At 44.1% G+C, this 24,150-nt stretch overlaps 1 protein-coding gene across 2 annotated transcripts in view; it reads right to left on the reverse strand.

The window, feature by feature from the left end:
- The window catches only part of ccdc50a (coiled-coil domain containing 50a), a 152,143-nt gene extending 128,370 nt beyond the window's left edge, over positions 1–23,773 (reverse strand). For both annotated transcript variants that reach the window (XM_063045251.1, XM_063045249.1), the window contains exon 1: positions 23,696–23,773. In XM_063045251.1, coding sequence (XP_062901321.1) covers positions 23,696–23,744 — 49 coding nt within the window. In that variant the 5' untranslated portion in view covers positions 23,745–23,773. The remainder of the gene's footprint in view (positions 1–23,695) is intronic.
- Positions 23,774–24,150: the final 377 nt, after the last annotated feature.

The following is a 24,150-nucleotide window of genomic DNA, read 5'->3' on the forward strand; positions in this document are numbered from 1 at the left end:
CATTATCATTGCTACAAACCTCAGCATTGTGAAACCCATCCAAATTCTGGCATTGACCCAGAGGGGCAAAACAAATGAACAGTCCCAGAGTGGGGTGTGAGGCCACTTACGCTACCCAAGACTGGTGACAGTGAAGCCCACACCAATGCCGTATCATCGTTGCTCAAACCATCCCACGCACTTCACTTGTGTACGGAAATGGCTTTAAATGTTCAAAGTAAATTTATCAAAGTACATATATTCACCCTTTACAACACTCAGATTCATTTCTTTGTGGACATATTCAATAAATCCATAATAGAATAATAACTATAGTAAACAACCTTGAATAATTTTAAGGGATTGCAGAAAAATATAGGGGGAGATGTCACAAGTAGGTTTCTTACACAGAGACTAATGGGTGTGTAGAACACCCTGCCAGAGGCAGATATATTAGGGACTTAAGAGACTCTGAGATAGGCACATGGACAATAGAAAAAGGAGGGAAGGGGTAGATTGATCTTAGAGTAAGTGAAAAGGTCAGCACAACATTGTGGAGTAAAGAGCCTGGACTGTATCATTTGATGTTCTAAAGAGCTCAGTTCTAGGTCAGGTGAGAGTGAGTGCCTTTGAAATCACATCATTTCACTGAGTGTGACATCAAGAATGTCTTCAATCAGTTTATTTCCTTTATTAACATTAGGGAGATACAGAAAACTTTCAAAGCTTTTGCAAACACTCCAATTGCACAACAATTGTAATCTATAATTAAACCTTACTGTATTTGCACACATACCACACCTTAAACAGTCAATAAACCCTGTGGTGCTGCCCAGAACTGAATGTTTTGACAAACCAGTGTAGGTATGTAACATAGAACAGTACAACACAGGAACAGGCCCTTCGGCCCACAATGGTGCGCTGGACCAATTAAATTATTAATCAAATGGCCAACTAAATTAATCCCTTCCATCTACACAGCATCCATATGCTTCCATTTTCCTCACATTCATGTGCCTATCTTAACGTCTCTTAAAAGTCTCTTCAATGTATCTGCCACTACCACAACATCGTGGGGACAGTTCAGTGTTGGGGTGAGTGAAGTTATCCCCTCTGGTTCAAGAACCTGACAGTTGTTCCTGAACCTGGTGGTGTGGGTCCTGAGGCTCCTGTACCCCTTCCTGATGACAGCAACAAAAAGACGGCATGTCCTGGATGGTGGCACAAGCTTATCACATCTCTTAAAAAGTATCTGTCTCTACAACCATATCATTTTAGTATCCTACCACTCTCTGTAATAAAAAAATCTTGTCCCTCACATCTCCTTTGAAATTACCCCTTCTCCCCTTAAATACATGTCCTCTGGTATCAGACATTTCAATCCTGGGGAAAAGATACTCTCTACCTACATTATCCTTTCCAAGGTAAGATTTTTTTCCTAACATACAGAGTGGTGGGTGCGTGAACCCAGAGGGAGATGCAGATACATTAGGGACATAAGAAATTTCTAACTAGACTCATGGATGATAGAAATATGGAGGCATATGTGAAAGAGAAGGGTTAGATTGATCAGAGTAGGTTAAAAGGTCGGCACATCATAGACCACTGTACTGTACGTTCAAGACCCCACATATTCCATCTAGGAAACCTCCAAACTGATACCATGAACATCGATTACTCCTTCTGGCAATTTTCTTTTTCTTGTTTTCTTTTCCCTTCCTCTCTGAGAATTGCAGTTCTTTTTAAACGTACTCAGTTTCAAAATACAGGGTCAGCCACCTGGAATTAAAATGAGGTGAAATTTCCTCACTCTAATGATGGTGAATCTGTCGACTTCACTCCTCCAAAAAAGGTGTGGTCACTCAGTCCGTGGCTGCATCATGAACGGAGATCCACTGATTTCTCGATGGTGAGAGAGATCAGCTACGATTATGCTGAATGGCAGGGTAGGAATGTGGGTGTAATGTCCTTATGACACATCTCTTAGACTCTTAAAAATCATCTTTGTGGGCAAAACAAAATACCGAAGGAAATTAGCAAGTCAGCGGACATCCGTGGAAGGGAATAAACAGTCAATATTTTAGGCTGAGAGCTCTCCAGCAAGATCGCAATCAAGGTTCAAGATTGTTTAATGTCATTTCCAGTACACAAGTATAAAGGTGAACAAAATAATTGTTACTCCAGATCCAATGCAACACAAAAAAAACACACAATAATGAAAAACAAACTAGTAATTAAAAACGCAATAAATATAAATACATAAGATAGCTTATATACATAGATTGATTGTATGTCCATAAAGTGACACTAGGCACAGGCGTGTCTGTACATAAGGTGACTCTGACAGGAAATGATAAAGTAGTGGTGGTTGGGGGTGTGGAGGGGTGGGTTAGTGGGTGGAGGTGTTGATCAGCCTTACTGCTTGGGGAAAGTAATTGTTTTTGAGTCTGGTGGTCCTGGCGTGGATACTACATAGTCTCCTTCCTTATGAAAGTGGGACAAACAATCCATGAGCAGGGTGTTTGTGTTGCTCATGATTTCCAGCATCCTCAGAATTTCGTTATTTAAATAATCTTCTCTGCAGGGCACCAACAATCTTTTGAAAACACATTCAAACTGAACACTATAGTAATTATACATAATTATACATATAAATCTTTCCAATACTATACAGTTAATTCCAGCTTATTGGGACACATCGGGACCAGTACATTTTGGTCCAATTAAGTGGCTACGCCAATTCATTGAAATCGTTAAGGTACAAAAAAAGATAATCGACTGTATAAAAAGGACAAACTGAGTAACAAATTATGTATTTAAATGAAATAATGAACAAATTAGATACTACTTTGTTCAGATAAAACTGTAGTTCCTAATAGTTATCGACTGAGAAATTCATCCAGTGTACACTGCTGCATTCTTTTCATTGACTGTAAATAAACAAAATCAATGCAGACACCTAGTGCAGATAATGGCCTGCCTACATACAATGCTTTTGATGACTGCATCCTCCAAATCTTCATTTTCATTGAAACATTCAAGATGATTGTCATTACCTTCAAATTCTTCGTACTTCCTAACTTGTTGAAGCAGTGAAATTGTTTCATTTTCACTCTCAACCATTTCTGGTATTTCCAAGCCCATCCATTGCACAGAAACTCACAAATAACTATGGCTGAGCCCTTCACAGCTTGAAGAATAAGTCATTGTCTTCACTTTTCTTGGGACCTGGAGATCTCTGGCAGGACCAGCATTAATTATACATCTCAATCACTGAAGTACTTTTGGTGAAATAACTTCCAGAGTGCTAGAGGGTTCCAGAATATAATCTGAGGAACAAAGATTCTTGCAAATTTCTACAGATATATCATGGAGAGCTTTCTAACTGGCCACATTAACGTTTGCCATTAAGGACCCCCATCACACAGGCATGTGTTCATAAAATTATAAATTCCGTAGACATTGTTTGTCAATGATTAAGATAATGGAATTGATGGCTTTATGGCAAAGTTTGTGTATGATACGAAGATAGGTGGAAGGGTAGGTACTGCTGAGAAAGCAATGCAATTGCAGCAGGTCTTAGTCAAATTGGAAGAATGGGCAAAAAAGTGGTAGATGGAATAGAGAGTTGGGAAATATATGACGATGCATTTTGGTAAAAGGAAGAATAGTGCAGACTATTATCGAAATGGGGAGAAGGTTCAAACATCGGAGGTGCAGAGGGACTTAGGAGTCCTTGTGCAAAACTCCTAGAAGTTTAATTTACAGGTTGAGTCTGTGGTAAAGAAGGCAAATGCAATGTTGGCATTTATTTCAAGGGGAATAGAATATAAAAACAAGGAGATAATGCTGAAACTTTATAAGACACTAGTCAGGCCACACTTGAGTATTGTTACAGTTTTGGGCTTCATGTCAGAAAGGGTGTGTTGTCATTGGAGAGAGTCCAGAGGAGGTTCATAAGGATGATTCTGGAATGAAGGGGTTAACATATGAGGAGCGTTTGGCAACTTTGGGCCTATACTCACTGGAATTTAGAAGATCGCGTGGGGATCTAATTGAAACCTACCGAATGCTGAAAGGACTAGATAGGGTGGATGTGGAGCGAATGTTTCCTATGGTGGGGGTATCCAGAACTAGAGGGGACAGTCTCAAAATTGAGGGGCGACCCTTAAGAACAGAGGTAAGGAGGAATTTCTTTTAGCCAGAGTAGTAAACCTGTGGAATGCTCTGCCACAGACTGTGGTGGAGGCCAAGTCAGTGTGTATATTTAAGGTGGATGTTGATTGTTTCCTGATCAGTCAGAGCATCAAAAGATATGGTGAGAGGCAGGTGCATAGGGTTGAGTAGGATCTGAGATCAGCCATAATGGAATGGCGAAGCAGACTCGATGGGCTGAATGGCTTAATTCTACTCCTATGCCTTTTGGTTGTAAGGCATGCCCCCTTCTCATTGCTACCATCAAGGTGGTGGTACAGGAACCTGAACACACACTCAGCATTTTAGGAACAGTTTCTTCCCAACCGCCAGATTTTGAACTGACAATGAACCCATGAACACCATCTCACTATTTTGCTCTACTTATTTAATTAATCTTTTATATGCTGTATAATTTCCTTGTTACTATTCATAGCATTATATATATATATATATATATATATATATATATAGCACTGTACTGCTTCCACAAAAGATTTGGAACACAGGAGATGTATTTCCAAGTGTTTTTTTATAGTCTAAAGGAGAAATTGTCTACTAGTGGCAGTGCTGGTAATCAGAGAGTCCTCTAGCATAATAAAAACAAATTATGCATTTAAATGAAATACAGAACAAATTAGAACACTACCAATACCTCTACAGTACTATCAAACTACGTATTAATTCCTAATATTTATCGATGGAGGAATTCATCCAGTGTATGCTGACGTGGTCTTTTGATTGACTGTAAATGAACAATATCATTGTAGACACCTTGTGTAAATAACAGACTGCCTTCATTGCTTTCCAAAGGAAGTCAAAATAAAAAACAAAATGATCCAAAAAAATCTCTACTTTTTGAATCAGTGTCCATCAGCCCAAATGAACAACATTACACATGCTCACACAACTGATGCTATTCAAAAACTGTTTTTGTTCTTGAAGAGTTGTCCCAAATAAGAGCTGTCCCAATTAACCAAAGGCCCAATTAACCAGAATTTACTGTATCTGCACATTCACTGACTAATTCAAAGGCTTGGCAGAGATGTGATGGGGCAACTTCTATGTTCCATTTCACTGTGCTCTGTGTTGTTCTTCCAAGCATATTGGGCATGCAATGTTGGCGCCAGAATCTGTGGCCATGGCAACACCTACGGGCTGAGCCAGCACATTCTGGATATTAATGCAAATGACAGATTTCATCTTATGTTTCAATACACATGTAGTAAGTAAAGTTGAATGCTTTCTGTATTCTATCTTCTCTAACATATGTGGTGCATAGCCTCCTCTTCTTCTATGATGAGGCTTCTCCTAGGGTGGAGGAGCAACACCTCATATTTCATCTAGGAAGTCACAACTTGATGGCAATAACATCAATTTCTCCTTCCAGTAATGTTTCCCTCTCCCCTCCTTCCTCTGGCCCCTTACCTTTACTCCTCACCTGCCTATCACCTTCCCCCTGGTGCCTCTCCTACTTCCCTTTCTCCCATGGTCCACTCTCCTTTCCTATCAGATTCCTCATCCTTCAGCACTTTACCTTTTCCACCTATCACCTCCCTGCTTCTTCATCCCGTCCCCCAACCCACCTGGCTCTGCCTATCACCTTCCAGCTTGTCCTCCTTCCCCTCCCCCACCTTCTTATACCGGCATCTTGCCCTTTCATTTCCAGTCCTGACGAAGTGTCTCAGCACAAAACGTTGACAGTTTATTCATTTCCATAGACGCTACCTGACCTGCTGAGCTCCTCCAGCATTTTGTGTATGTTGCTCTGGATTTCCAGCATCTGCAGAATCTCTTGTGTTCTATAACCCTGATTAATTTTACTTCAGTCATAGCAATGTAGCCTGAATCAAAAACACTTCTCAAATTAAACATTTAATTCATTCAACCACCAATTAAACCAAGAATGAGGACTTTACAGCCATAGGAAGTAGTGGAAACCCCCTGAGATTTTACAAAAGAGATTCCTGCTAATCTCTGCATCAGAATATTTCCCTGGGAGATTCAAATGAAGATACCAAACACTACCTTCCCGTACCTAGATACACTCAGCTCCAGAATATGAGAAAAAAAAATGGAATACCCACATTATTGTCTGATTCGCCACTTTTGGAAGTGTCCTCTGATCTCAAGTCTCAAATGGCCAACCCTTGAAACTGTTCCACCACAACGTTTGATCTTTCCACCTGCAATAAACTTTTCAGGAATCTATCCGCTAAACCTCAACTGCAGTTCATCCTTCTTTTAGTAGAGAGGCCTAATTATGGAGGATAAGCACAGTTCCAATGCCATGTTTAAGTTTGCTGATGACACCGCTATCACTGGCTGAATCAAAGGTGGTGACGAATCAGCCAGTATATAGGAAGCAGATGGACAATCTGGCCCAGCGGTGCCATAACAAGAACCTCTTCCTCACTGTCAGCAAAAGCAAGGAGCTGATTATTGACTTCAGGAGGAGGAAATCAGAGATCCATGAGCCACCCTCCATCGGAGATGGAAAGTGTCAGCAACTTTAAATTTCCTGGTGTTATTATTCCGGAGGACCTGTCCTGGGCCAGCACACTCATGCAATTAGGAAGAAGCACCACAGAGCCTCTATTTTATAAGAAGTTTGAGAAGATTCAAAATGTTATCTAACACTTTGACAAATTTCTATAGATTTGCAGTGGAGAGTATATAGACAGGTTGTATCATGGACAGGTTTGAAAACACCAATACTGCTGAATGGAAAATCCTACAAAAGTAGTGGATACAAGGCAGTTTATGACAGGTGAAGCCCTCCCCACCATTGAGCATTATCTACAGGGAACGCTATCACTGGAAAGCAGCAGAGACCCCACCATCCAGTCCATGCTCTCTTTTTGCTGCTCCCATTAGGAAGAAGGTACGGAGTCTCAGGTCTCATACCATCAGGTTCAGTAACAAATATTACCCCTCAACCATCAGGCTTTTGAACCACAGTGGATACCTTCACTCACCATAACCTATGCACTCACTTAATAGGACTCTGAACCTCGTGTTCTTGATATTTATTGCTTGCTTGCTTATGTATGTATGTATGTATGTACTTGCATAGATTGTTATCCTTGGTTGCCATCTCTGTCATGTGCGGTTTTTCATTGATTATTGTTTCCTTTCTATTTACTATGAATGCCGCAAGAAAATGAATCTCAAGTGACATGTGTACGAAGGTGACATACCTTACAGTGTAAAAGTCTTAGGCACATATATATGTATCTGGGGTGCCTAAGACTTTTGCATAGTACTGTAGTCATTTTATGTATTGTACTGTACTGCTGCCACAAAAAAACTAATTTGATAACATATGTGAGTGCTGATGAACCTGATTCTGATATCAGTCTCTATTGAGGACTGCCAGTGGGAAGGGGGAGGGGGGCAGGGAGAGGGGAATCACTGTTGGGAAAAGGGGAAGGGAGGGAGTGGGAAGCACCAACTGTCCAGAATCAAATGACCTTGCCTAGAGTCTCAGGGCTGGAAGTGTCTGCACCCGCGCCTCCTGGCATTCCTTCTCTTCCACCCATTCCACACCCCCTCCCCCGACGGTGCTCCACCCTCCCCATTCCTGTCATATTTTGCTCCCACCAGATTGACAAACTTGCCCTCTGCTCCAAGTTGACAAATACAGTACTGTGCAAAAGTCTTAGCACCCTTGCTATATAATTGTGCTTAAAACATTTGCACAGTACCGTATATGTACCTTGATAAAATTTACTTTGAACTTTGAGAGAGTCACAGCCCTGTACTCTCCATTGAACAACATTTATATGCTGGAGGATCCCGGTGGGTTGAGCAGCAGAGGGGGTGGAGAGGAATCACTGACATTTATCGGTCAAATTCCTCTATTGGGACCCGATCTAGTTTGGATTTCAACCCGAAATATCAACAATTCCTTCCCCCTCCCACATATCAGAATCAGGTTTAATATCACTGGCATATATCATGACATTTGTTGATTTGTGGCAGCAGTACATTGCAATACATAAAATATACCATAAATTACAATAATTATATACATGCGCATTTGATACCTGTGTGGTATGGGGGGGGGGGGCACTGCACAGGGTCGTAGCAGTGAGAAGAGGTCCTGTCCTTAATGACACATGCTGCCTTTTTGAAGCTGCTCAACCCATTGTGTTCTTCCAGCAGATTGCGTGTTGCTCCTGATTCCAGCACATGCCCTTTGCATACTTCCTACATATAACCCAAAATGAATTATGTACAAAAGGAAAGAATGCTTCAAGCAATCCATGTACAATATTACACAAATATTACTGAAATATTAAAAACCCTTTTTCATTGCTACCGTCAGGATAGATATATATCTTGCAACACACATCAAAGTTGCTGGTGAACGCAGCAGGCCAGGCAGCATCTCTAGGAAGAGGTACAGTCGACGTTTCAGGCCGAGACCCTTCATCAGGAGTGTTGTTTAGATATATTCCTGTTGTTTAGATATATATCTTGTTGTTCAAATTTATAGTTTTTATTATTATGTATTGCAAAGTACTGTTGCCTCAAATTTCATGACATATCAGTGACAAGAAACCTGATTCTGACATAAAACCCACAAACAATACAGTGAGTGAACAACACAGGAAATGACCGGCTGGAACTGACCAACTCAAATATACAACACAGAAATAACCCGTCAGAAACAAAAACAGGAAACTGGCCATGAGATCATTATTGCTGACGGTTCAATAGCGAAAAAAATTACCTCGCATCTGCCCCAATTCTGCTTTGAGACTTCCTTTCTGCTGGATGTTTAGAGATCTCTTGCTGGATGTTAGGGATAAATTTGTCCCGGTGAGGAATATCAAGAATGGTAGGGTGAAGGAACCCTGGGTGACAAGTGAGGTGGAAAATCTAGTCAGGTGGAAGAAGGCAGCATACAGGAGGTTTAGGAAGCAAGGATCAGATAGGTCTATTGAGGAGTATAGGGAAGCAAGAAAGGAGCTTAAGAAGGGGCTGAGAAGAGCAAGAAGGGGGCATGAGAAGGCCTTGGCGAGTAGGGTAAAGGAAAACCACAAGGCATTCTTCAATTATGTGAAGAAAAAAAGGATGACAGGAGTGAAGGTAGGACCGATTAGAGATAAAGGTGGGAAGATGTGCCTGGAGGCTGTGGAAGTGAGCGAGGTCCTCAATGAATACTTCTCTTCGGTATTCACCAATGAGAGGGAACTTGATGATGGTGAGGACAATACGAGTGAGGTTGATGTTCTGGAGCATGTTGACATTAAGAGAGAGGAGGTGTTGGAGTTGTTAAAATACATTAGGACAGATAAGTCCCTGGAGCCTGACAGAATATTCCCCAGGCTGCTCCACAAGGCGAGGGAAGAGATTGCTGAGCCTCTGGCTAGGATCTTGATGTCCCCGTTGTCCACGGGAATGGTACCGGAGAATTGGAGGGAGGCGAATGTTGTCCCCTTGTTCAAAAAAGGTAGTAGGGATAGTCCGGGTAATTATAGATCAGTGAGCCTTACATCTGTGGTGGGAAAGCTGTTGGAAAAGATTCTTAGAAATAGGATCTCTGGGCATTTAGAGAATCATGGTCTGATCAGGGACAGTCAGCATGGCTTTGTGAAGGGCAGATTGTGTCTAACAAGCCTGATAGAGTTCTTTGTGGAGGTGACCAGGCATATAGATGAGGGTAGTGCAGTGAATGTGATCTATATGGATTTTAGTAAGGCATTTGACAAGGTTCCACATGGCAGGCCTATTCAGAAAGTCACAAGGCATGGGATCCAGGGAAGTTTGGCCCGGTGTATTCAGAATTGGCTTGCCTGCAGAAGGCAGAGGGTGGTGGTGGAGAGAGTACATTCAGACTGGAGGATTGTGACCAGTGGTGTCCCACAAGGATCTGTTTTGGGATCTCTACTTTTCGTGATTTTTATTAACAACCTGGATGTTGGGGTAGAAGGGTGGGTTGGCAAGTTTGCAGACGACACAAAGGTTGGTGGTGTTGTAGATAGTGTAGAGGATTGTCAAAGATTGCAGACAGACATTGATAGGATGCAGAAGTGGGCCGAGAAGTAGCAGATGGAGTTCAACCCGGAGAAGTGTGAGGTGGTACACTTTGGAAGGCAAACTTCAAGGCAGAGTACAAAGTAAATGGCAGGATACATGGTAGTGTGGAGGAGCAGAGGGATCTGGGGGTACATCTGGGGGATAGGGTAGTTAAGAAAGGTTATGGGGTGTTAGCTTTCCTAAGTCGAGGGATAGAGTTTAAGAGTCGCGATGTAATGATGCAGCTCTATAAAACTCTGGTTAGGCCACACTTGGAGTACTGTGTCCAGTTCTGGTCGCCTCACTATAGGAAGTATGTGGAAGCATTGGAAAGGGTACAGAGGAGATTTACCAGGATGCTTCCTGGTTTAGAGAGTATGCATTATGATCAGAGATTAAGGGAGCTAGGGCTTTACTCTTTGGAGGGAAGGAAGATGAGAGGAGACATGATAGAGGTGTACAAGATAATAAGAGGAATAGATAGAGTGGATAGCCAGCGCCCCTTCCCCAGGGCACCATTGCTCAATACAAGAGGAAATGGCTTTAAGGTAAGGGGTGGGAAGTTCAAGTGGGATATTAGAGGAAGGTTTTTTACTCAGAGAGTGGTTGGTGCGTGGAATGCACTGCCTGAGTCAGTGGTGGAGGCAGATACCCTAGTGAAGTTTAAGAGACTACTAGACAGGTATATGGAGGGATTTAAGGTGGGGGGGTTATATGGAAGGCAGGGTTTGAGGGTCGGCACAACATTGTGGGCCAAAGGGCCTGTACTGTGCTGTACTATTCTATGTTCTATGGTGGAGCTTGCATACTCTGTATTCCTGGTCTTTTGTAGTGCGTTCATGTCACCAAGTGCTCAACAATTAGACCATGAGACAATTAAACATAGGAACAAAATGAGGCCATTCAGCTTATCGAGCCTACTCCACCATTCCAACATGGCTGATTTATTATCCCTCTCAATCCCCTGCCTTCTCCCCGTAACCTTTGACACATTGACTAACTAAGAAACTACCAAGTTCTGCTTCAATTATAGCCAATGACTTGGCCTCCATAGCCCCCTGTGGCAATGAATTCCACAGATTCATTAACCTCTGGCTAAAGAAATTCTTCCTCATCTCTGTTCTAAGTTGACATCCCTCTATTCTGAAGCTGTACCCTCTAGTCCTAGACTCACCCACTATGGGCAACATCCTCTCCACATCCACTCTATCTAAGCAATTCAATATCCCACTGGTTTCAATGAGATCTCCCCTCTTTCTTCTGAACTCCAGTAAGTACAGGCCTAAGAGCCATCAAATGCTCAGGTTAACCCTTTCACCCCTAGGATCATTATCATTAAACTCTGCAGGACCCTCTCCAATGCTAGCTCAAAACTGCTCACAATACTCTGAGTGTGTTTTCACCAATGTCTTATAAAGTCTCAACACTACATCCTTGCCTTTATATTCTAGTCCTCTAGAAATAAATACTAACATTATATTTGCCTTCCTCACCACTGATTCAACCTGCAAATTAACATTTAGGGAATCCTGCACAAGGACTCTCAAATCCCTTTGCACCTCAGATTTTTCAATTTTCTCCCCATTTTGAAAAATAGTGTATACCTTTATTCTTTGCAGCAAAGTGCATGACCATACACTTCCCAACACTATATTCCATCTGCCACTTTTTTGCCCATTCTCCAATCTGGCTAAGTCCTTCTGCAGACTCTCTGCTTCTGTAGCATCTGCAACCTTGGCCACAAAGCTATCCACCGTCATTGACATAAAGCACTTCCAAAACTGACCCCTATGGAACACCATTGTCACCCACAGCAACCAGAATAGGGTCCCTTTATTCCCACTCTTCGCCTCCTGTCAATCAGCCAATGCTTTATTCAAATTAGAATATTTCCTGTAATCTTTCAACTTGTTAATCAGTCTCATGAGCAGCACCTTGTCCAAATCCACTGACTCTCCTTTGTCTATCCTGCCTGTTATTTTAACAAGAGAATTAAACAGATTTGTTAGGCAAAATTTCTCCTTAAAGAAACCATACTAACTTTGGCCTATTTTCTCAAGTGCTTCCAAGTACACCAAAATCGCTTCCTTAACAATTGACTCCAACATCTTGCAGGTTGAGTCAGTGGTAAAAAAAGGCAAATGCAATGTTAGCATTAATTTTGAGGGGACTGGAATATAATGACTTTTGTCCTGTATTCACAAAGCCACATACTGAAGGATTAGACAAGTTGATTTGGACAATTGGAACATTTCCATTTCCTGAACTTCAGCTCACCATGACGGAACAAATGAAGACAGCCAAGAAAGATCTGGTCTTTTCATAGAACACTGCATCACATTACAGGACCTTCAGCCTATGATATTGTACCAACATATTAACCTTATCCAAGATCAATCTAACCCTTCCAGCCTCCAATCACTTTAAAATTTTTCCCCTTGTACAAGCCATTTCAGCCCCGAGAAGTGTCTGGCTGTCTACTCTAATTATGCCTCTTATCCTCTTGTGCACATTTATCAAGTCACCTCTCATCCATTTCTCTCCAAAGAGAACATTACAGCACAGTACAGGCACTTAGGCCTTGATTGTGGCCTTCAGGAAGGGGAGGTCGAGGAAACACTCACCATTCCTCGTCTAGGGATCCGAAGTAAAAGGGTGAGCAGTTTCAAGTTCCTGGGTGTCAATGTCCCTAAAGACCTATGCTGGGCCCAATATATTGATGCAATTACAGAGAATCGGAATCAGATTTAATATTACCGCCTTATGCCATGAAATTCGTTAACTTAACAGCAGCAGTACAACGCAGTACACAATAATATAGAAAGAAAGTGAATCAATTACAGTAAGTATATTTATGTATATTAAATAGTTAAATTAAAAATAGTACAAAAACAGAAATTTTAAAAAGTGAGGTAGTGTTCATGGGCTCAATGTCCATTTAGGAATCAGATGGTAGAAGGGAAGAAGCTGTTCCTGAATCACTGAGTGTGTGCCTTCAGGCTTCTGTACCTCCTTCATGATTTTAACGATGAGAAGAGGGTATGCCTGGGTGAAGGGGGTCCTTAGAAACGAACGCCGCCTTTCTGAGGCACCACTTCTTTAAGCAACACACAGCAAACCAGACAGCACCTATGGAAAAGAGTACAGTTGACGTTTCAGGCCAAGTCCCTTCAGCAGGACTCTTTTAAAATGTCTTGGATACTACAGAGGACAGTACCCAAGATGGAGCTGACTAACTTTACAACTTTCTGAGCTTCTTTCGATCCTGTGCAATAGCCTCCACATACTAGACAGAGATGCAGCCTGTCAGAAGGCATGACAGTGGTTCTATTTTATTCAGAGTTAGAAGAGACTTGGTATGTCACCGAAGACTCACGCAAATTTCTACAGGTGTACCACTGAGAGCATCATAGCCTCCCCAACATCAAGGACATCTTCAAAAAGCAATGTCCCAAAAAGTTGGTATTCACCATTAAGGACCCCCATCACACAAGCATGTGATCATAAAATTATAAATGTGTCAACAGACACTTGTAATCTGTTGAGATTATGCTTAGAATTCAAGTCAGCTCTTCTATGTATCGTAAAATGAATCTGAAACAAAAATGTAAACTCTGCAAATTTCGAGCATACTCATAACTGGCTTATGTGATAGAAGATCAGCTTATGTGGCAATCTCCTACCTGCCAGCTCTCTGGAATACTCCCACATAACCCAGCCAGATCATTTTCAGTTTTCTTTTCGCTCAACCCCTATTCCTATAAATCTCCTGTTACAAGTATTTCCCCTCAATAATAATGATCAGTTAGGCAGAGAGAGAATCTTAAACACAAGCGATTCTGCAGATGCTGGAAATCCAAGCAACACAAACAAAACAGTTCTGGTCACCGAATTATAGGAAAGATGTCAATAAAATTGAGAGAGTACAGAGGAGATTTACTAAAATGTTGCCTGGGTTTCATCTCCTAAGTTACAGAGAAAGGTTGAACAAGTTAGGTATTTATTCTTCGGAGCGTAGAAGGTTGAGAGGGGACTTGATAGAGGTGTTTAAAATTATGAGGGGGATTGATAAGAGTTGACGTGGATAGGTTTTTTCCATTGAGAGTGGGGGAGTCAAACAAGAGGACATGAGTTGAGAGTTAAAGGGCAGAAGTTTAGGGGTAACATGAGGGGGAACTTCTTTACTCAGAGAGTGGTAGCTGTGTGGAACGAGCTCCCAGCAGAAGTGGTTGAGGCAGGTTCAATGTTGTCGTTTAAAGTTAAATTGGATAGATATATGGACAGGAAAGGAATGGAGGGTTATGGGCCGAGTGCAGGTCGGTGGGACTAGGTGAGAGTAGGAGTTCGGCACGGACTAGAAGGGCCGAGATGGCCTGTTTCCGCGCTGTAATTGTTATATGGTTATATAGTTATAAAACACTGCAGGAACTCAGCAGATCAGGCAGCATCTACGAAAATGAATAAACAGCCAATGTTTCAGGACAAGACCCTTCATCAGGACTGGAAGGAAAGGGGGAAAGCATAAAACAAAGATGTTGGGGGGGGGGGGAGGAGGAAGGAAGATCCCGATGGAGTACCTGGTAAGGCTCTGAAAACCTGTGCCAACCAACTGGTGGAAGTATTCAAGGACATTTTCAACGTCTCCCTGCTATGGGTGGAAGTTCCCACTTCAAAAAGGCAACAATTATACCAGTGCCCAAAAAGAATAATGTGAGCTGCCTTAATGTCTATCACCCAGAAGCACTCACATCTGCAGTGATGAAATACTTTGAGAGGTTGGCCATGACTAGACTGAACTCCTGCCTCAGCAAGAACCTGAACCCATTGCAATTTGCCTGTCACCACAATAGGTCAATGGCAGATGCAATCTCAATGGCTCTTCACACGGCTTTAGACAACCTGGACAACACAAACACATATATCAGGATGCTGTTCATCGACTATAGCTCAGCATTCAATACCATCATTCCCACAATCCTGATTGAGAAGTTTAACAACCTGGGCCTCTGTACCTCCCTCTGCAATTGAATCCTCAACTTCCTAACCAGAAGACCACAATCTGTGCAGTTTGGTGATAAAATCTCCTTCTCGCTGACAATCAACACTGGTGCACCTCAGGGGTGTGTGCTTAACACACTGCTCTACACTCTCTCTACCCATGATTGGATGGCTAGGCATAGCTCAAAGTCCACCTACAAATTTGCTGATGATACAGCTATGGGAGAAAGGGAAGGAGGAGGGGTACCGGGGAAGGTGATAGGCAGGTGAGGAGAAGAAGTAAGAGGCCAGATTGGGGAAGGGGAATTGGGGAAAAAAAAAAGAAAACAAAATACTGGAAGGAGAAATAAATTTTCACTACCTCACTCCTGTCTGAGAACATGAACATTATTGGCAACCACTGGCTATGGTTCAATGTGGTGTCTTTCTCTACATACTACAATCTATATGGTGACAACGATCTCAGAATGGTTAGGATGGGGGCAGGGGTGACAAGTTTTAGATGGGAAAATCTCTGTAAATGAAGTTTCTGGATCTTCTGCTCTTGTGTGGTATATTTGAGAGAGCAACCTTTCAGAAAAAGAGTTAGAAGCCTCGGTAAAAATGACAAACTTTTTACTTCAGGGATAAAGTCGGTCAGATTTATGGAATGGAAAATTTTTTTCCCTGCATAGAAATTCTCCTTGATGAAAGACCAGCAACCCAATCTCATAGCTCAAAATTCAGGTCTGAGGTTCATGGGCGGCATGGTCACTTAGTGGGTTAGCACAATGCTTTATAGTACCAGCAACCAGGGTTCAATTCCTGTTTGTACATTCTCCCTGTGACTGCATGGGTTTCCTCCGGGTGCTCTGGTTTCCTCCCACAGTCCAAAGACATATCAGTTGGCAGGTTAACTGCTCATTGTAAATTGTCCCGTGAATTAAATCGAGGGCGGGGGGGGGGGGTTGCTGGGTGGTACCACTCGAAGGTCCAGGAGGACCCATTCCACACTGCATCCCAATAAATAAAATCTTCTTGCAGGCAGCCAGAAAACAAAGAAACACAATACTGGATGCATGAAAAATCCCCACACTACAAACATCCAATTGTGCAAACTGTATAAAAAGTAAACAAATAACACACCAAACATGAACCACAGAGTCCTCGAAAATGAGTCCATAGCCACGGAGACAGTTCAGCGTGAGGCAAATGCATTTGGTCAAGGCTCCTGCACCTCAGACACAATGTTTGTAGCGAGAGCAGAAGGTCAGAAGCTTACACACTGGATGGGATATCAGAGAAAATACCCATGTACTCATTACTTAAAATGTAGAGCCAAAATTCTGTATAAATTCCTGATTAATCAAACAAACCTTTAGAATATCTATCCATGAACAGGATTCCTATTCTGGTTCACCCCTCCTGAATAACGAAAGCAACCATGTGCCAGAGAGATTTAAAAAGAACATCTGGAGGTTTGCAGTGACGAAGGATCTCGGCCTGAAACATCAACTGCACCTCTTCCTACAGATGCTGCCTGGCCTGCTGCGTTCACCAGCAACTTTGATGTGTGTTATCTGGAGGTTTGTGTGGCTCAGCTACCTGACAGCACAGTGAGGTAGAACAGGATACTGGATACATTTTGGACAAAAACTACTCAGCCCAATGGCAGAGGAATTTGCTAAGTCAAGCAGCAACAATAGAGGGAAATGGATAGCTGACATTTCAATTTCCTTCCACAGATGCTGCCTGATCAGCTGAGTTCTTCCATCTTTTTCTGTGTTGCCCAAGTTCCAGACCTGCAGTCTCTGGTGTCTCCAGTCAGCACACTCATTTAGAGTCATCTAGCGTTACAGCACAGAAGCAGGTCCCTTAGCCCATCTAGTCCATACCAAACTATTATTCTGCCTAATCCCATCAACCCCCACATGGACCAGAGTCCTCCATACACCTTGTGTCCACTTACCTATCCAAACTTCACTAGATGTTGTAATCGAACCTGCACCCACCACTTCCACTAGCAGCTTGTTCCACATTCTCATCACGCTGAGTGAAGAAGTTTCCCCTCGTGTTTCCCTTAAACATTTCATCTTTCACTCTTAACCCATGACTTCTGGCTCTAGTCTCACCCAACCTCAGTGGAAAATGCCTGCTTGCATTTACCCTATCTATACCCCTCATAATTCTGTATATTTCTATCAACACGCACGGCCTCTCTAGTGAATGATATCTGTAATCTGTCAAGTAGGGGACCGTGCACAATCTGATTTGATGGAGACGGACGTGAGAATACGGAGGAACACCTGGAAAACTTCTGAAATGCCCGCTTTGCTGTCGCTGCTACTGTGTGGTAACCGGAATCTCTGGAGCAGAAGGCCCCGAAACCTGGGCTTTGCTTGTTTCAGCAGCCGGGGCTAGGTCGAAAGCGCTCGGCAGAGGATGGCGCTCGGGAGGCTGTATTGGAGGGGCTGGTCAGAAGCTCGAAGTTTTTGGACGGACGGACTCAGTGTCGGCTGCTTCCAAGGCATCAGTAAGTTGACGGTGCCTGGAGGTTTATGGCAGGGAGTTTCTCCCTTTTGCCGCCTGCTATCAGAGACTCGGGAGTCGATCGACTCGGGGACTTTGAGACTATTTTTACCGTGCCCATGGTTTGCTTTTCATCAAATTATGATATTGCTTTGCACTGCTGTAACTATGTTATAACTATGTGGTTCTGTCAGTGTTAGTCTTTGGTTTGTCCTGTTTTCTGTGATATCACTCCAGAGAAACATTGTATCAGTTATTAATGCATGTATGCATTTCTAAATGACAATAAAAGAGGACTGAGTGTCTTCATAATCTAATCTAAATGAGAGGCATTGATCGTGTGGATAGCCAGAGGCTTTTTCCCAGGGCTGAAATGGCTGACATGAGGGGACACAGTTACAAGGTGCTTGGAAGTAGGTACAGAGGGGATTTTGGGGTTAAGTTTTTCACACAGAGAGTGGTGGGTGAGTGGAATACACTGCCAGTGATGGTGGTATAGGCGGATACACTAGGGTCTTTTGAGAGACTCTTAGATAGGAACATGGAGGTTAGAAAAATATAAGGCTATGCAGTATGGAAATTCGAGGCAGTCAATGTAATGTATCTCAAGTAAGTCTTCCCTCGGCCTTTTCTGTTCAAAAGAAGATAATCCCACATTCTCAATCTTTCCTAATGGCTGTAGTACGAGTCCTGGAAAACCCTGTGAATCCCTTCCAGTGCAATCACACCGTTCCTGTAACGTGGTGAGCCAACAATACACAGTGCCTGGGCTATGGTCTAACCAGTGTCGTACAATGACCTTGCATGACCTCCCTGCTGTTCTACCCTACACCACGAATAACGAAGGACAGCCCACTTTGTGTCTTCCAGACACTTTATTTATTATTCTTTATGTCCATGAACAGACATTTCTAAATGCCTTGGTTCTTCCTCAGCACTCAGTGGTACTTTCAACATTTGTAGCGTAATGCTGTATGGGATCACCATAACCCGACCATTACGAATGGCATGATGGCCCCACTCTCCAATGCCCTCTGATGCAATCTCACAGAGCAATACAAAGGTAAGATCCAATTTAAAATCTGAATCCAAGTTACAAAATTCACTTATTTAGCGAGCCAGCGCAGAACAGCTCCTTCCAGCCCCTCGAGTAGTGCCACCCAGCAACCCCCTACTTAACCCCAGCCTAAACACAGGACAATTCACAATGACCAAATAGCCTACCAACCGATACACCTTTGGTCTGTGGGAGGAAACCAGGGCAACCGAAGCCTCCCCTGCCTTCCACAGGGAGGATGTACAGACGCCTTACAAATGACATTGGATTTGAACAAAGTAGGAGCAAAATTAGGCCATTTGGCCCATCGAGTCTACTCCATTATTTCATCTCTCCAATCTCCTGCCTCCTCCCCATATCTCTAACACAAAATAATCTGCAGATGCTGGGGTCAAAGCAACACTCACAACATGCTGGAGGAACTCAGCTGGAGTTCCTCCAGCATGTTGTGAGTGCCCCATATCTCTACATGCCCTGACCAAGCAAGAATCTATCAACCTCTGCCTTAAATATACATAAAGACTTGGCCTCCACAGCTGCCTGTGGCAAAAAATTCCACAGATTCACCACTAAAGAAATTCCTTCTCATCGCTGTTCTAAAAGGATGCCCCTCTATTCGGAAGCTGTTCCTCTAGTCTTAGACTCTCCCATTATTGGAAACATCCTCTCCACATCCACTCTATCAAGGTCTTTCACTATTCAGTAAGTTTCAATGAGGTCACCTCTCATTCTTCTTAATTCATGTGGAAACAGGCCCAGAGCCACCAAACACTCTTCATATAACAAGCCATTCAATCCTGGAATTATTTTCGTGAACCTCCTTTCAACTCTCTCCAGTTTCAGTACATCCTTTCTAAGGTAAAGGACCTAAATCTGTTCACAATATTCCAAGGGAGGCTTCACCAGTGCTTTATAAGTTCATTTGCCTTGCTTATATAACGTGCATTAAAGTAGACACATCTCAAACCAGCTGGATGAGAGCATCTTTGCTCTATCATCTACTTCTTTCCTCACAAACTCCCCACTTGAGCGCCAACTGCCCCATCCTCTGCCTCTTCACTTTGGTCCCCATTCCCCTGCAAGTCTAGTTTAAACCCTCCCCACAGCATTAGCAACCTCCCTGCCAGGTCATTGGATCTCCTCCAGTTCAGGTGCAACCCATCCCACTTGTACAGGGCATCCCTTCCCCAGGAAAGGTTCCAACAGTCCAAGAACTTGAACTCTGTCCCCCGGACCCCCTTCTCAGCCACTCATTCATGTGCGCGATCTTCCAGTTCTGACCTTCACTTGCTCGTGGCACTGGGAGTAATCCAGAGATCACCACCTTGGAGATCCTGTTCCTCAGCCTCCTTCCTTACTCCCTAAACTCACTGCACAGAACCCCTACCCCTCTCCTGCCTATGTCACTGGTACCAACATGTACCACGACCTCCAGCTGCTCACCCTCTCCTTCAAGAATATTCTGCAACCCCTCAGAGACATCCTGGACCCTAGCACCCAGGAGGCAACACACTATCCTGGCGCCTCTTTTGCTGCTGCAGAATCTCCTATCTGTCCCCCTAAATATCGAGTCCCCTATGACTATTGCTCTGCCTGACTTCACCTTACCATTCAGAGCCAACCACATTACTATTGGTCTGGCTGCTGCTGCCTTGCCCAGGTAGGTCATCTCCCCATCAGTTTTCAAAGGGGTAAACCTGTCGCTGAGGGGAATGGCCCCAGGGGGACCCTGCACTGACTTCCTTCTCCATTTACCTGTCTCAGTGTTCACCCATCCACTCCCCGCATTCTGCACTCTGGGTGTAACTACCTGCTTAAAAGTCGTACCTATCAAACGCTCTGACTCCCGAGTGATCCTAAGTTCATTCAACTCCAGTTCCAGCTCCCTAATGCGGTCTTTCATGAGCTGGAATTGGCTGCACTTCCAGAAGGTGTAGTCACCAGGGAAACTATCAAGTTCCATGAATTCCTGCATCCTACAGGAGGAGCATTCCACTGCCATACCTGCCATCCTGCCTGCACTGTGCAATGGGCAACCAAGATCAAATCTTCTAACCTGTGTCTTTGGTCTCAGCCTCTTCTCCTCGAGTCGAAGCTCCCACTCTCATTGCTGGTCCACTCCCAACAATGGCTGCCTGCTTACCCCTCTGTATTTTTATTTAATTCACAGTGCTCTGCTCCCGATGTTGATGCTGATGGGGCCTCTGGTATGTCTGAAGACCCGCGGAGCTCTGCACTGGCTCCTTAACCCCTTCCCTGACTGTCACCCAGTTTCCTGTGTCCTGCACCTTGGGTGTAACTATCTCTCTATATGTCCTGTCTATCACCCCCTCAGCCTCCTGATTAATCCAGAGTTCTGCCAGATCCAGCTCCAACTTCTGAACATGAATTGTTAGAAGCTGCAGCTGGATACAGTTGTAGTTGTCAGGGACACTGGAGGTCTCCCTGCCTTCCCACATCCCACAAGAGCAGCATTTCACCACCCTGCCTGTCATTTCTACCTAGATGAGCAAATATAAACAGAATGAGAGAACCTGAGGTTTTCTTTCCTTGCTTTCTCTCAGTGAAGCCTCTCTTCACGGAAGCCTTGAAGAGCTAAAGCCTTAAAACCACCACTCTGACTATGTCCACTCAGACGATGGCCACCACGCTTGCCCCTGCCTTCCTTTAATTTGCTCTTAATAATTAATCCCAAATGCCGAAATGGTGGTCAAAGCTCTACCAAGCTGCCGTGAACCGGTCCTGCCTTTTATACTCGGGCGGTGGATCTGACTGAAGTCCCTTTCTCTCCGAACTTCCGATGTCTGGATTGACTGCCAGTCAAAGCTCTTGTTCCTCCAACAAGGGACTTTACACCTCTGATTTCCGAATGTTAACCCCATCTGCGCAAGCTGTACACTAACTGAGCCCTATAAAACATTATGGTGCATGTATTTTGTTTTTGGATGGTTATGAGGAAGCATGAGGGAGAGACGATAAGTCTGGGTTTCCCAAACAAATTTTATCACAACTGCAGAAAGCCATCTGGATCATTTCAAAATAAATTCATTATCGAAGTACTTATATGCTACCACAGTTCCTGAAGTTGTTATAGCTGGGAGGGTGGTAGTGGGGATAACCTCCCACCACCAATTAAATGCTCCCAATGGCATGCGACTCAAACAGCGCCTAACAGTAGAAACTGTAGAACCATTTCTACTGACAGGAGAAGGGGTGAAGGCAGCTGGTGGCATCTTAAAACCAGTTGCTTCAGGCAGTTGGCCTTGTCAGCCGTGGTTAGCAGCTCATCCAGGAGGAGCAAGAATCTGGCCTCAAACTTCCGCTGCCTTGTGGCTATACCCACTCATGGGGAAGGCTTCCCTAAGGAAAAATCTGGAGGTGTGGAGTCCGTTAGGCAGTCTGATGTTGAGTTCCACAGTGACTGACAACTCCTGTGACACCGCTGGTGCCAAACTATATCCATCTCTAATTCTCCTTTAGATTCATCAGCTACGTGGAGAAGCGGAGTTTGCTGCATGGGCAAGAGCTTGCTGCCCTGGCTTGTGTATCACGTAGACAGCAAGGACGCAACATTCATGATCAACCCTGACCAACAGAGGGCCTGTAAGCACCAGTCTTCAGAGGTGATCTGCAATAGGTGCAAGTCCCTCTTTGTACAGACCCCAGACTCATGAGGTGAGAAAAAAAAAGATGTATTGTGTAGCCACAGAATAAATAATCAACTGAGGAAGGTCAAAACTGGAAACAAATTTGTGAAAAATGACAGCATGCAATTATCACGTTTTGATAACAAACTGCCTCATATTTAACTGGGTTACTGATTCAGAACAGCTGACCTCATATTTAACTGGGTTACTGATTCAGAACAGCTGATGTCCCAGGCAGACTCTGTCCTTTAACACAACTGTAACCAATTGAAATAAGCTCATATTCAAGTTCAGTTTATTATTAAGACGATACACATGAGCATCATCAAATGAGACAAAACTCCTCCGGACCAAGGGGTACAACACAGTACATATAACTCACACACAACGTGAAGCAATTTTACCACAAATAAATTAACAAATAATAAGGTGCATTTACGACACACGTTAAGAAGTAAACTATATAACACTACTGGTGCTTCTTCATACGTGATGAGACCTGGGTGGTGGCAGAGAGTTTAGTCTCATGGCCCGGAGGAAGAAGCTGTTTCCCATTCTAACAGCCCTTGTCCTAATACTCTAGTACCGCCTGCCTGATGTTTGGGAGGGAGTCAATCAGATTGCTGGACAGATGGAAGGGATCATTAACAATGCTGAGGGCCCTGCATACACAGCATTCCTGGCAAGCATCTCCGTTGGGCGAGGACATCCTGTTGGATGTGACCACTTTTGGCTTGTGCAAGACCTCCCAAAATGCCAACCTGACAATCGGGCACTCCAGCAGGTCATCCCAGGTGTGTGAGACGGGAGTCCAGACACAAACAGTGATCGTATCCCTACAACAGGCAGCAGGTCTAGTTCTAGATTGTTAAAAATCCTCAGACATTTGGCAAATTCGAACCGATGTTTTGCTATGGCCTGTTTCTATGTTAGGAGGGTGGGGAGAGAAGGGGGACCGAGGACACAAGGGACGGGCTGATCGAAGAAGAGGGTCCACTGGGGAATGAGGGCGAGGCCAGGAGGTACTGGGGGAGAGAGGTAGAGGGGTGAGGACCAGGGCAAGGAAAAACTGAGAAGGGGGTGAGATGTGGGGTGAGGAAGATCGGGAGTGGTGTGAGAGGCAGGAAAAGGAGATGAGCGGGGAAAGTGGGGAATTCGGGGAGAAGGGGACCGTGGCAGGACTGGGAAAATGGAGTGAGGAGAAACGGGGGTGGGGGGAAATAGAGAAGAGTGGCCGGGGGACGAGGGGAGCTGGGGGGGGGATAGGCGTCAGATAGCCTCCTACCTGCATTGACAGCGGGCAGACTGCTCTGATCGATGCTCAACTCCGCCATGGCGCTGCACACCACCGTCAGCCCGTGCGTGGCCCCGCCCCTTTCTCTCCCTCCCTCCACCCCCCGCGGCACGTGCGTGGCCCCGCCCCTACCACCGAACGTGCGGCCCAGGCATGCGCCTCGCAACACTCCACTCCTTGCCGGCCCCCGCTGCCGGCAGCTAATGAAGCGCCTGCGTCTTTTCCCGTCGGCCGGCCGGGCCGGCCTCGTGATAAGAAGGGTTTCGGCCCCGAAATGACGACTGTACTTTCGTGCATAGATGCTGCCTGGACTGCTGAGTGTCTCCAGCATTTTGTGTGTGTTGCTCGGATTTGCAGCATCTGCAGATTTTCTTTTGTTTGTGAACCCAGTAATAGTTTGTTTATAGATAACTTTTCATACAAACGATATGGTTCAAAGTGCTTTA

Source organism: Mobula hypostoma, chromosome 4 (genome assembly GCF_963921235.1).
Source record: "Mobula hypostoma chromosome 4, sMobHyp1.1, whole genome shotgun sequence".
Lineage (NCBI taxonomy): Eukaryota > Metazoa > Chordata > Chondrichthyes > Myliobatiformes > Myliobatidae > Mobula > Mobula hypostoma.